Source organism: Haliotis rufescens, unplaced genomic scaffold (genome assembly GCF_023055435.1).
Source record: "Haliotis rufescens isolate VD_foot unplaced genomic scaffold, xgHalRufe1.0.p SCAF_11, whole genome shotgun sequence".
Lineage (NCBI taxonomy): Eukaryota > Metazoa > Mollusca > Gastropoda > Lepetellida > Haliotidae > Haliotis > Haliotis rufescens.
In genome coordinates this window covers 16581905-16595821 of record NW_025963791.1, presented here as the reverse complement: position 1 = coordinate 16595821, position 13917 = coordinate 16581905, and the positions used below count along the sequence as shown (strand labels likewise).

At 37.7% G+C, this 13917-nt stretch overlaps 1 protein-coding gene across 3 annotated transcripts in view; it reads right to left on the bottom strand.

The window, feature by feature from the left end:
- Nucleotides 1-13917, bottom strand: part of LOC124150830 (transient receptor potential cation channel subfamily M member-like 2) — a 62480-nt gene that overhangs the window by 38106 nt on the left and 10457 nt on the right. For 2 of the 3 annotated variants that reach the window (XM_048392322.1, XM_046522933.2), the window contains 4 exons: nucleotides 8472-8557; nucleotides 7941-8097; nucleotides 3284-3467; nucleotides 1132-1268 (listed from right to left, as the gene is read on the bottom strand). In XM_048392322.1, coding sequence (XP_048248279.1) covers nucleotides 1132-1268; nucleotides 3284-3467; nucleotides 7941-8097; nucleotides 8472-8557 — 564 coding nt within the window. Of the gene's footprint in view, nucleotides 1-1131; nucleotides 1269-3283; nucleotides 3468-7940; nucleotides 8098-8471; nucleotides 8558-13917 lie in introns of those variants that run through there. The other variant, XM_048392323.1, reaches the window with a different exon arrangement.

Genomic DNA, 13917 nt, shown 5'->3' with positions numbered 1-13917 from the left:
TATGGTCCCTGTTTACAACATATCCATCGACATCGACGCTTGCGTTGGTGCCATACCTTACAGCCTTGGAATTTGAGACATTAGAGACTAGTGTGGTTTAGCGATGATTCACGATTTCTACTACATCAACGGCGAAACTGAAGACAACGTATTTATCGTCGTCGAAATGAGCGTTTTGTCCCATATTGTGTATATGAATTCGACAGTAGTGTCGGTAGTGTCATGGTGTGGGGGGCCATATCCTACACCACGAGATCTGACTTGGTTGGGGTTCAGGGACATTTGACAGCAAATCGCTACATGAATCAAATCCTTTAACTTCACCTTCTTCGAATAATTGACCGCCAGTGGGAGCTGTTTCAACAGGACAACGCTCCACCACACACAGCTCGTGTCACGGTAGACTACCTTCATAATGCCAACATCAACGTCCTTGCCCTGGCCGTCGAGATCTCCAGATCTCAACCCAATCGAATACCTCTGGGATGAACTCGATCGACGTGTACGCCAACGTCAGAACACGCCGCAGGCACTCCCACAACTAGCCAACGCGTTACAAGCAGAATGGCGCAGAATTACGCAGGACTGAATTCGTACACTTATCCAGTCAGTGCCGAGGAGATGCAGAGCCCTGATTGCTGCCCGGGGCGATCACACGAGATAATGAGTTCAGCGCAACCTTGTGGCCTTATGTGACATGTCAATGAATAATTGTCAATGCTTTTGTACAACGACAACATGTCACTATCGAGCACCAAAATTTCATATTTGTATAGATGGTATAAAATTAAATATATTGACTTTATTAGGAACAATAAATTTACTAAAAATCTACATGTGCATTTCTTTTTTTTTGAAGAGTGTATTTGACAGTGCTGAAAGAAAGATGAAATTAAACTGAACACCCCAGCCGCGATGTTTCAACTGTTTCGCGCTGTCAAACATCCATGTATTACGTCTGTTTGTTTGTTTGATTGTTGTTGAACTCAACAATATTCCAGCTATATGGCATCGGTCTGTCATTAATAGAGTATGGATCTGACATTCAAGTGTCATGAGCATCGATCTTACCATGACATGCAATAAACCAAACAACCGAGTCCGAGTCCGAAAGAAGTCAGTAAAAGCTACCTTTTCCATCAGGCCTTCCGCCCAGGATGAACATCCGATTGAAGTGATCCTCTCTCCAAGAACATCACAGTCTGCTTTAGCATCTGCTATATACCCGGATAGCCCATCATGTAAGCCATCAGACAGAATCCACAACTCTGCGCAAAATGGTAAGAGAAATGATACACAATAGTGATAAGTCAGTTGACGTGTTTGAAGGGTGCTTTGGGGTCTAATTTCAAATGGAGACAACAATGTGGCAGACACAAGTGTTAACATACAGTTTTGTTGTACATATGTTTTATCTATTTGAGGTCCTTTAGGTTTGTAATATTATTTTAAGTTGTTAGGAAAGTAGGTTCTTAATTCAATATCTATTATGGGCTTCTTGATTAGTTTACTTATAATGTAGAGGGTGGTTGGGTTGGTCCATGTTTGTGTCCTTGTTTCTTCTCTTTGTTCTAACCCAAGCCTTGTTTTCATTGGCTTGTTCAAACTGTGCACTTTTCATTCATATTGCACTTGACACTACACCAATTCAGAAGTCAGTCAACAATTTGGACTTGGACAGATCTGGGATAAAAAAATTGATTATTAAGGTTAGTAATCTATAAAATTGCCAGCTAATATATATGTATGTATTTGTATAATAATATAACTTATGTTATCTAAGTTATGTGGAATGTTATTTCAGTATTATTAATATGCGATCTTTGGTATGGTGATTGTGTCACCACATTGCTAAGTTAATAATTAAATAAGGCTAAGTAAACACTATAAATGCTTTTCATCCTTCTTCTTTCTGTGTGTGAATGTTTGAGTGAATGCGTTGATTTTTATAATTGTGTAAATACGGTATTTGTATGCAATCTCAATCATTGTATGATAGTGTGTAGTTAGTTACATTTCCTACAATTCTTCAATTGTATGCTTTATCTTATAATTATTCATAGTTGATTCTATAATTAGGTGAGGTGAGGTGAGGTGAAATTGGGTTTAACGTCGCGTCCAAGATTATTGCACTTATATAGCGACGTGCATGTGGCTGCTTGTACTAGTACGGACTGATGCCGATTTATAGTGCTAGCTCACTGAGATACCATGCCGCAGTTTAACATGAATACCCCACTCAGGCACAGTATACTGACTCCGAGCCGACCAGTCCTTGCTTTAGCCCCTTAATGCCGAGCGCCAGACAGGGTAACAACAAGTACCATCTTTTAACGTCTTGAGGTATGACGCGGCCGGGGATCGAACCCCGGACCTTCCGCTCTCCGGGCGGACGCTCTACAACAACTCCACGGAGTAATTAGGAGTGTGCTGATAGCTACATGTACATAACTACCACGCAAGGCGGCTGCCTGGACAGGACAAACACCCCAGTGTCACCCACAGGGTACGGATAATTTACATGTTTGTCGTGTCATGAAATATATTTTGTAAATAATGTATCATACTAAATGTATGATCAGTTAATGAATTAATATAGTAGTTTCAACAAAGTGGTAATTGTATTTGAAATGGTCATTGTATTTTAGAACCATGGACCATCTATATATTGTAATCTTATCAGTAATGTCGTTATCGCCCTTGATAAATCGTTTGTTTACTTCAGGGTTAAGATAATGATTTCATATATAATTGATTATTAAGTTCATGTTCATGTAATGAATATAGACTATGTTTATATTAAATGAAAGGTCCCTTTGTATTGTATTAATATATGTGTGCATCAAACCTGTGTACTACTGTTTTTATAATCTTATTGTTTTGTACATTACAGGGTGTCATTATATTACTGAGGCAATAAAGACTCACACCCGTAGCCTGTGTTGGACCTTCTTTTTGCCAAGAGAACCCCGGTTACAACAAGATCAGGGTTATTTTGCTACAGGCATACACTTCCGAAACGAAGCAGTAAAAGGGTAATTTAAATTGATAATGATCGTGTTCTGGTTTGTATTTCCACGGACATATATATAGTTATACAAAGTATTTCCAACTCCAGTTTATGGAACATGTTATCACAAATGCTAAAAGGCGTTCATGACATTATTTCTCTAAACATAAATTAATAATAAACATTTAAGCTTGAATTTAAGTTCAAACATAGTGCAATACAAATACATCTGGTGGCATTGTTTGAAAGGATGACATAAAACGTAAAGATTACCTGATACTGTCGACAGTTTTTTAAACACAAACGAGATTGCCTCTTTCAGCTTTTCCTCCATTTCCAAATCATTAGCTTTGGTTCCAATCAGTGGTAAAATCCATTTCGGCTCTTTGATATTCCATACTTCTAAAAGCAGATGCTTGATGTGTTTGAATGGAGTATCCTCATCTATTCTGACAAACTGAAAATAATGATCCCATCATATCTCTTCGTATCATCGAGTTTCAGCCTTGTCCAATGTACACGTCAAGCATGTGAGTACTTGTGTATGTTTGATAATGGCTTATTGTATGCATACTTTATAATCTTACGTATAATCATACCCATTCTGCTAACCTTAATTTCATGAGCATGTGGAGTACATATACCACAGCACTTTGCCAGTGCGATACAATTACCTTCGGTTTGGTTAAATAAATACGTTAACTATGGTTTAACGATGACTGCAAACAACCTAGGTAGGCCGGGGAAAAGGCTGAGCATAACTCCGTCATCATCCTGTGGTCCACAATTTAGATGCATAAAAATTAAACGCTCAAGCACGACGTACATTTAAAAACATTATTAAAAGCGAATATATAAGAAATATCTGCCAAAACCAGGGCTGATTGCACGATTCCGTAAACGCCGTGTCTAGAAATTAATTCACGAACGCCCATGTCCAAGGTGTGGAAAATGATCCAAAAATCAAAGCTAAGGGCTTTAAATCTAGCATACACAATAGGGAACAAATATTAACTAATAAATCAGATATTTCTAATGAACCTGGTGAAAGCTTGGCTTAACCTTTATCCTCATCCAACTATGTACCTTAATTCCAAAATTATCAAAAGCAGCAAGATTTAATTTTAATTCAGATAATCGGAAAAATCATAATGAAATTTTTTCTATTCATGAGCTCCATACTGCACTTGGACCAGCTCCCGATACCCTACAGTAACTGATAACATACATTATCAACTCCTGAAACTCTAACCAGAATCATGTTTCCAAACACTATACAACATTTGTGATGACATTTGGACGTCATGGAAATTTCCTCCTTCTTGGAGTGATGCTATAGTTGTCCCAATATACACATGCCCGGGCGAGATCACACTGACCCTTCAAATTACCGACCAATTTCATTGACAAGTTTGCAAAACCATGGAACGCATGATAAATAATAGATCAGTTTGGTATTTCGAAATAAACAACCTTACTACTAATTTACAATGTGGTTTCCAGAAAAACAGAAGTACCCTATTTACATTTAGTTCGCTTAGAATCATTTGTTTAACATGACATAATAAATAAACAACATGAAGTGTCTTTCTTTTTCGACCTAGAAGAAGCATATGACAGTACATGGGAACTTTTTATTTTAAAAGATTTACATGATTTTGGATTGCGAGACCGTTTGCCTCTATTTATAAAGAAGTTTTTAAACTGACAAGCAATATCAATTCCATTTGTGCTCAATCCAGTCTGGTCATTGAAATCAGGGTTAGGTTGTCCCAGAAGGCAGTATTTTTTCCGTCACGTTATAATTAGTTTTAAATAACTCAACTGATGGATCGCTTTTTTTTTTAGATGTTTCTAAATTTCTTTCTGCTAACTCCAATCCAACGTTTGACTCTGTTTTTAATCCTCTGTTTAAAGAACTCTACTCTAAAAAATAATCTCTTACTCCACCACTTGGAATAAGAATACAATCTGATATTTCTGCTGCTAAAATATATCTTGAATCCTCAGCTCAGCTTTTGTCCTCCCCACCGTGGCAGTTGGTTCAGCCAGAGGTGGACCTAACATTAACTAAACTAAAACAAATCTTAAAACAATTCAACTAACTTATCAACAAGAATATAATGAATTAGGGAACACATATGCCACTTACAAATCTATATTTACAGATGAACCCAAGTATGGTGAGGCAGTTGCCAGCGCCACTGTCATTGGATCCAATACTCTGTCATCCACATTACCTGATAACTGTTCCATTTTCAAAGCAGAAGCAAATGCCATTTTACCAGAACGTCGTGTTAGCCATAGCAGATATATTGAAAGGTGGAGATTCTCCATCCTGCATACCTTGTGATGAAAAAATTACTGTCAAACATGTACTGATAGACTGTATTGATTTTCTATCACAAGGGATAACAATTTTGAAACTTTAATCCTAAAAAGGAACTTTTTAATAACATAAGTTTTTATTTACTTATCATGTTTTAAAAAGAAATTGAACTTATTGATAAAGCCTGATGTACACAGTTGTTTCTTAAATTGGTAGGGAATAATTATTAACTGAGATTGTTTGTGACTGCCCTTTACGGGGATTGAAGTACCGTATAATAGTGGTCCCCCTGAGAGGGTATCGTAAGACTTAATTAAAAGTATATTATGTCTTCCTTATTTTGACAGTACATTTGTAAATTTTAATTGATGGCTGAAATAGCGTACAATCGCCAGCAGCGGAATAGATGGTATAAATCCGGCTGTGGAACTGTGCAGGTGGTAGACGTATCGAAAGACACCAGGGTCCCTAGTATGGTGGCCAAACTTTTGTTGCTGGCAATCTCGAGCCCATTTTTATATTGTGTTGTTGAATCATAGTTTATTGTTTTATATGCTATTACTAGTTTTATATAACCTCCATGATAATCTAATTATTTTACTGTCATTTGTTGACAGGTTTTTATTTAGTCATCCACTGGCTTCCAATTATCTTAATCAACTCTCTGTGTCCATCAATCATTTACTGTATAAACTTTGATGTCAATAAGTATATATACCTATGTTGATAAGCAATATCCATCACTTGCTTGATAAAGGTGTTAGGATCTACACCGAAACGTCGCACTAATTGTAATAAAGAAGTTGTTCATCTATAGAACTCGTCTTATTTCATCACACCAACTTCTAAATGCCACTGAAAGAGGTTTTTATTTAGTCGAAATGTATAAACTGTTAATGTACCACTTTCTATAGTCACGATATGACTGAAATACTTGTGATGTGACTTTTTATATAACTCACTCACACTCTCAATACTTTCTGAATGAAACTAATTACATTCATGTGTGACCTTGACATTTGACACCACCATGACAGGTAATGGGATAATTATTGAAAGTACATCATAAGTAACTGATAAGAAAATGCTAAAATATTTCATGAACTTAACCGTATTAATTTGTGAAATGTGTTCCATGTTTCCTAATTTTACCTCTAGTGACCCTGACCTTTCTTGGAGGTCACCCAAAAGTTGATGGGATTGAAACCCAAATCATAGATAAGCTAAAGTACGTTTCATACAATTCAGTTCTGTTTCTTGGCGTAATGATCATACTGAGTGACCTCGACCTTTAAACAAATACGCGGGGTTATAGCAGTGTAGATGGTATCTCAAGTATGAAGTCTCAAACATCTTTCATTAGCGCATAGTTGTGAAAAACAATTATGTTGGCATAGTGACGGAGTTCAAATTCGAGCAAATAAGGGGGTTGCTTTAATATATTTTTAAGTGTATGATCTAGATAATTAATTGAACTTCAATATCAGTTGCATGTATTGCAAGATCAATTTCATGCTCTATCCAGTACGTTAACAAAAATGTATGCCCCTTGGTGGGACGTACATACTGCACGTAAGCTGGTATGACCTGCTACTGATCAGTAGATTGTCATCACTTGTAGTCTATAAAAATATTCAAATGGTATATTCCACATGCATAAGCTATCGCACCGTAGCCCACCTGGGTATGTACTCAAAAGTTTATAATGTCATCAAAAGTCATGCATCTTACAAAAGAGTTGCTCTCATCAGTGATATACATTGCTCGCTGCTGAGGACCAAATGCTAACACTTTAGCCCAAATGATTTGAACAAAATATGATATCATTAAAAGAAACATAGAATTTAGTTTCCTTGCACAAGGGTCGAAACAAGGAACACTTGTGAAAAGTGGAACAGATTTGTTGAGTTCCACTGCAAACAACAAATATAAAATTTAAACATATTTGGACACACATTAGCTAAATATTAATAAACATAAAAATGATATTCAGTATGAGCTGAGGGGAAAAATATGTGAAGTTACAGCTTTATTGATGTGATGTCTGATGAGATGATGCTTACTGAGACTAGACAGATTTTTAGAGACTTTTCAAGAGCGTTGTCGATTTACAAACGTCAAAATTTAAGATATTACAAAACAACGAAACATGTGTAAAGCTCCAATGCTAGTTACATGTATAACACATTTCATTACATTTCAAGTGAAAATGTCTGAGTAATGGCCATAAATATGTTCTCCATTGTGTGTTCCATTGGCGGTCTTACTGAAAATCAGATTTAGAACTATTGTAGAAGTTAAGGTGTCATCATTGGTGGGAACAAGCAGGTGCCATTTTTACATCATTGGTCCAGTTCACATTGGGTCATTGACTTGCTCATTGTTAGATTTTCTCTTGAAGTGTATAACACACATTTTTGTGTACTTTATAATGCACGTCCAACACTGGCAAGTATAATAATGAAAAAAGGACTATAGATATTTCAAAGGATTCTGTAACTTCCAAATTTGACATTTTCCGTAGGGCAAAAACTGTGCTTGTCCAACCTTGTAATTTGAGGTAAGCAGTTACCAGTTTCAACCAAACACAAAATTGTTTACCTGTACTTCATCGCCATCTCCAATCTCTGTGGTTCCATAAAAGTGTGTGGCGCCTGTTTGTGTGCGAAGTTCTTTTCTCCATGTTCCTTGCTCATGGCACGTTTTATGTTCATCTTTGGATTTTCCACACACACAGTCGAAGCCTTTGAAATGATTGCTTTGTAGTGTATAAAACAAAGGATCATGTACTCATTTATAAATAAATATAGAGGGTTAAATCTATCTAGAACACACAAACCTATAGACATTTCCCTTTGACAAGAGCCATTTTAGTTCGATTTGTTTTACATAGATTTGTCATAAAAGTAAACATCATGCTTACTTTGATTAGTGTCCTAAGTCGTCATACCATTAATCTGCACAAAACGTATCTTAAATGCAGGACAAAATATGTAAGAAACGCTTTGTCTGCTTTAAACATCGATGCAATAACAGTTGACACTTGGGCGATCAATGGCTATCTTGTATTCCTGTTCTTTTCGATGTACATGGCATTGCATGACTTTGCCTTATAGAAATTGTGTTACTGACCTTAAGTAAGTGTGGCAGTCTCGCTGTTTTATGTTTGTCTCAATCCAATCCCCGTGTTTCAAAAACCAGTCCTGTGAACCATCACCCTGGCGAGAGAGGCGTACTGATAATACAAGTGTTAGGGCTGATGAAGAAATAATTCATTCTAGATACATCATACAGTCATGGTTTCGACTTTTATTGGATTAGACTGTTGTGTACACACTGATGTAATGACTAAGTAGAATATGTTGGCTGTCTTTCTAAGCGACGAAATTCAAAGTCAATGTATTGAGTCTGAAAGATGCCGCCACAGCCGTGGACACAGGGAAAGACGAGGGCAACAATGATGCGATTGAATTTGAAGATCTGTTGCCCCTCCTTCAGAAACCATTGGGACTGCACTGATTCATTAAACTCCAGCAACGTTCATCTTCTGGATTCATGTTTCAAAAGTAAGAACAAAAAATATCGGTTGGAGAGTACAGTTATTGATGTTACTTTTGAACGTTTGGAGAAACTAAAATGAGACTGAAAACAGGGGAATTGATGGTTTAAACTTAATGTACAAACGAATAAATAAAAATAGAAACATTGCAGAACGTGGACGTGAAGCACATAATGTAAATTCTACGATTGTAGCTCCGAATACTGCGAATACTGCTATATAATCACTGGTGAATGATCTATTGTTGACAATAACAACCCTTGACAAGTATTTAAATATGAACCAAATTATTGCGGGCAGCCTCCAACCAATTGGAAGCAAGGCATTAAATTCAATAGGGATGTCTTAACATTGTTGTCATAGAATACACAAACTTAAAAGGAGGAAACAGAATTAAAATAATCCCATTGAATTCCAGACAGCTGTCATTCAGCGTTTACATGAGCAGTTTGTATACTCAACAACAAAAGTTCCTGTGACACCAATATTTTAGTGTTTTCAAACAAGTAAAGTTTGGTTTTCAATATTGTAGTACATGTATGGAATCAAGTCACAAAACGCAACTGCTACAGAAAAGCATGCATTCCTTTTTGCAAGCCCCATGCATTTCACTACCCAAGAATGGGTATAAAAACATGTGCGTTAACGGGATTCCATATGCATTGTTTAGCATCGTGCTGACAACAACCACTCAGAAAAACAACAAAATTACGCAATTATTCAACATTACGAAATGCCACGCCTGTCCGAAAATGAGCGTCTGCAAGCCATTGGTATGTTTGAAGCAGGATCGAGTCAACATGATGTTGCAAGACAATTTAACGTCCACAGAAACACAATTTGGTGTTTATTGCAACGTTGGCAACAGACGAATGTAGTCAGAGACCATCCTCGGAGTGGCAGGCCACGCATAACCAATAATCGACAAGACACATGGAATCGAACAACACACCTGCGAAATCGATTCTAGCCAGCAACAGTGACGGCAAGAAGCTTCCCTGGCCTTCGACGAGTATCTTCACAAACCGTACGTCGTCGCCTCAGATGCGCAGGGATTGTCGCCAAATCACACGCCAGACGTCCCATTTTGACAGGAAACCCCCGTCAAGCACCTCTACAGTGGTGCAGACAGCGTCTACGCTGGACGGCAATGCAGTTCGGACAAATTCTATTCACTGACGCGTCTCGTTTTCACCTCAGACACAGCGATGGACGGATTCGAATGTACCGACGTCGAGGTGAACGTTACGTCAATCATTGTGTCAGGGAAGAAGATCGGTTCGGGGCGGTAGCGTTATGGTACGGGATGGGATTACAGCAAAACAGAGGACCCGTTTGATAGTGGTAGAGGGAAATCCCAATGGACAGCGCTACCGCTACGAGATCATCGGCCATGCTGTTCTACCGTTTATGCGTCGTCATGGCCGAGGCATTACCTTTCAACATGACAACAAAACAACGTGTATGTCATCCACTGGCCGGCTCGCTCCTCTGATCTCTCACCAATAGAGCACATGTGGGATGAGATGGATTGGCGCCTTCGACGTCAACTACGGGTTCCATAGACACTCCAGGAACTTTGAAACATGCTCCAGCAGATATGGACAGATATTCCACAGGAATTTGTGCGACGCCTGGTCCATTCCATGAGACGAAGATGTGTTGCTTGCATCGCATCCAGAGATGGACACACACGCTATTAATTTGTTCATGTTCATGGGTTTTTTTTATGAAATCACGCATTTCTGAAGTCAGTATGGCAAATTAAACCATTTGAACATTTACAGGACTCTTTTATCTGTTGCAAACCGAAATTGTTTCAGATTTGGTAAAAAACATAACTTTGCATTAAATCTTATTCAATGTCACAGGAACGTTTGTTGTTCAGTATAGTGAATGAACGAATGAGTTTATTCCGTAAAGGGGCCACCGGCCCATTATACAAGGTACATTGGATTAGTCAGTTCACATGTACAGAGAGCGCTGATTATTACATCAGGGAACCGATTTACAAAAGCGCCCGCGAGCCACGGGCAAGCGGTCAACACTCATCGGAGTGCTGAGAAGGATGCACAAAAGGTTACTGAGGCCGATCATAACCCACAAACGCCCCGTGGATCGGGTCCCAACACATGTTACACACACTAGCAACAACCAGTCGCACATTGTTATAGTGGCATAGTGCTACATAACAGGCACATCTTTAAGAAGAGTGTTCCTTTTCTTGAGAGCGAGAAATACATATTTTGCAAATCTTATAACATAGAGGTTGCAGCCATATAATTGTTTTAGTTTATCCAGAGTTGGACTTATGCAATGATATTTAGGAAGTACCTGTTCCCTTAAATTCGAATAGAATGGACACTTGAGACAAAAGTGGAATTCAGTTTCTATATATGGCACAATACAAAACGGACAAAGACGTTCTGGCCTTGGTATTTTATAATGCCTACCTGCCTCTGCCAATAGATTATGACTAGAACAGCTAAACCTAACAAGTGTTGTTTGATAGATGGCTATACCAATACAATTAGTCAGATGTTCATAATTAAAAATTTCCTTGACAGAGCAAAAATATTCCAGCTTAGTGTAACATTCTAAATTATTATTCCATGTTTGTTGGCAGATATCTTTACATCTTTGCTTAAAACACAATAGAAATGCATTTTCATTTCCAACACCTTGCTGTAACCAAACTTCCCCAAAGCCATATGTATTTAACAAAGATTTAACATCAGTGGCCCAACAAGCTTTACCTATTTCTGCCCTTCTATACTGAAAATCATAAGAACCTTTCATGATAACATTAACCTGTTGTGACAATGACCTTAACCCGAATTTTATAATTTTTAAGTAATACAAAACCATGATTTATATTCTATTCACAATACCTCTTGCAGTTATGTTAGGGGTGTTTCTATTCAAGCTCAGAACAAGTTTACAGAAACGATCAGGTGAAGGATGAAATCCCCAGACCTCTGCTCCATAATTTAAAATTGGCAATACTTTTAAATCAAAAATATGAAAACAGACACGAGCTGGGATTGCCGAGAATGTTCCCAGTGTTGATTGTAGTATTCGAACTACTTTCCATGCCTGTTGTGCCAAAGTCTTTTGCGTAAGATACCAAGAACCAGAGGACGATAACTGCACACCTAGATATTTATAACTAGGGACTATGTCAATGACAGAATCTCCAATCCTAAAATTTTCATAAGATCTAAGTTTGCCACCATTCCTGAATACAATCTCTTTGCTTTTGTGAGTATTAATAGTCAATAGGCCATTAGCTGTTACATTTAACAAGATTATGCCATCTGCAAACAATAGAATAAAGAATTCCAAAGGACTTAAAGTTACACCATGAGCTCCCTCACAATTCAAAAATTCCACAATATCATTGATGAAGGATGACAACAAAAAAAGGCGATAGTTGGCATCCCTGTCCAACACCAGAGTAGCACTCGAAGAACAGTGTATATCCACCTTCTTGAGAGATGCAGGACTTTACAGATCTATATCTATTACGAATTAATCTAAACATTCGACCATTAATACCTCCTTTCCACAATTTGAAGAGTAAGCCATTCCTATACACAGAGTCGAACGCTCCTTTCAAATCTATAAAGGCACCATACATCCTGCCGCGTTTTAGAGACAGATATTTATCTAATAAAGTATTTACAATAAAGATATTGTCGGAAGTTTGGAATCCCTTTCTAAAACCTGCTTGCTCGTTAGTTATAAAATGTTTAAGAGCAGACCACTTTGTAAGTCTGTTACAAATAATTTTTGCACAAATTGCGCCTGCTACTTCTAAAAGTGTAATAGGTCTATAGTTAGGGGGATCATTTGGGTTACCTTTCTTAAAGATAGGAAGTATAACGCCATAAGACCACTGATCTGGATAAGAGCCACTTATGAATACTGCATTACATAATTGTAATAACATGTCCAGACATTTAGGTGGGGCAATCTTGAAGAAATCCACAGGTATCCCACTATAACCAGGAGCTTTGCCACACTTCATATCTCCGAGAGCTTGTACCAATTCCTCTAGAGTAAAAACAGTGTCTAGCTCACTTTCGGGAATAACTGTGTTTTCTATCAACTCATCACCAATGGAGTTGACAAAGTCATCTACACATTTATAAAACTCAACAAAATCTGCACTTTCTCGGCTACCTTGAAACATTGACTCGAAATGTTTAATCCAGTGATTAACAGATATATTTTTAAAGGGGGCACAAGTCCTTTTTGAGACTAAAGACCAAAATGTCTTATTATTACTTATTTCTAAAGAAGACACCAGTTTTTCCACCAAAACTGATCTGTAATACTGTGATTTAATTTCACAAATTTCTTTATAGTATTTCCATGCCGATGAATACAGCTGTCTATCAACTTTACTGTTGGAGGCATGAAATGAAACAACCTGCGTGCATCAGCTCGTGCTTCAACACATTCCTTGTCATACCAGTTACCTCCCCTTCTATCATCACTTCTACGTAAGCTTAACTGAGGAGCTCTACAGCCTTCAGCACAGGCTGCCATAATGTTTACAAATGAAGTTACAGCACTTGTTGTACAATTGGCAAGAGAATTCTGAGAATTCACTAATTTTACAAACCGGTAAAGTATTCCAGTTATGATTAAAGTTTGTTTTCAACTCTTCTTTCCAATATAGTCGACTTTTCAGTGTTAAAGTTTTTTCTGCACATTTCTCATTTATTATTCTAAATTCAAATGCGAATGTCACAGGTAAATGGCTCGATTCTAGTTGGTTCGCAACCGAGAAAGATGAAAACAATGGGAAGGAATGTACAGTCGCTAGAACATAGTCTACCACACTGTGACCGTTGTTAGCATAACATGTAAAAGTACCAATCCCTACATCTTCACCAATTCGCCCATTACAGATTCTAAGGCCTGTGAGTTTGCAGAAGTCTAATAGGGCATGGCCTCTTTTATTAATAATACTATCCCGTGAAGACCTAGGTAAAAAGATACTATCTTCCA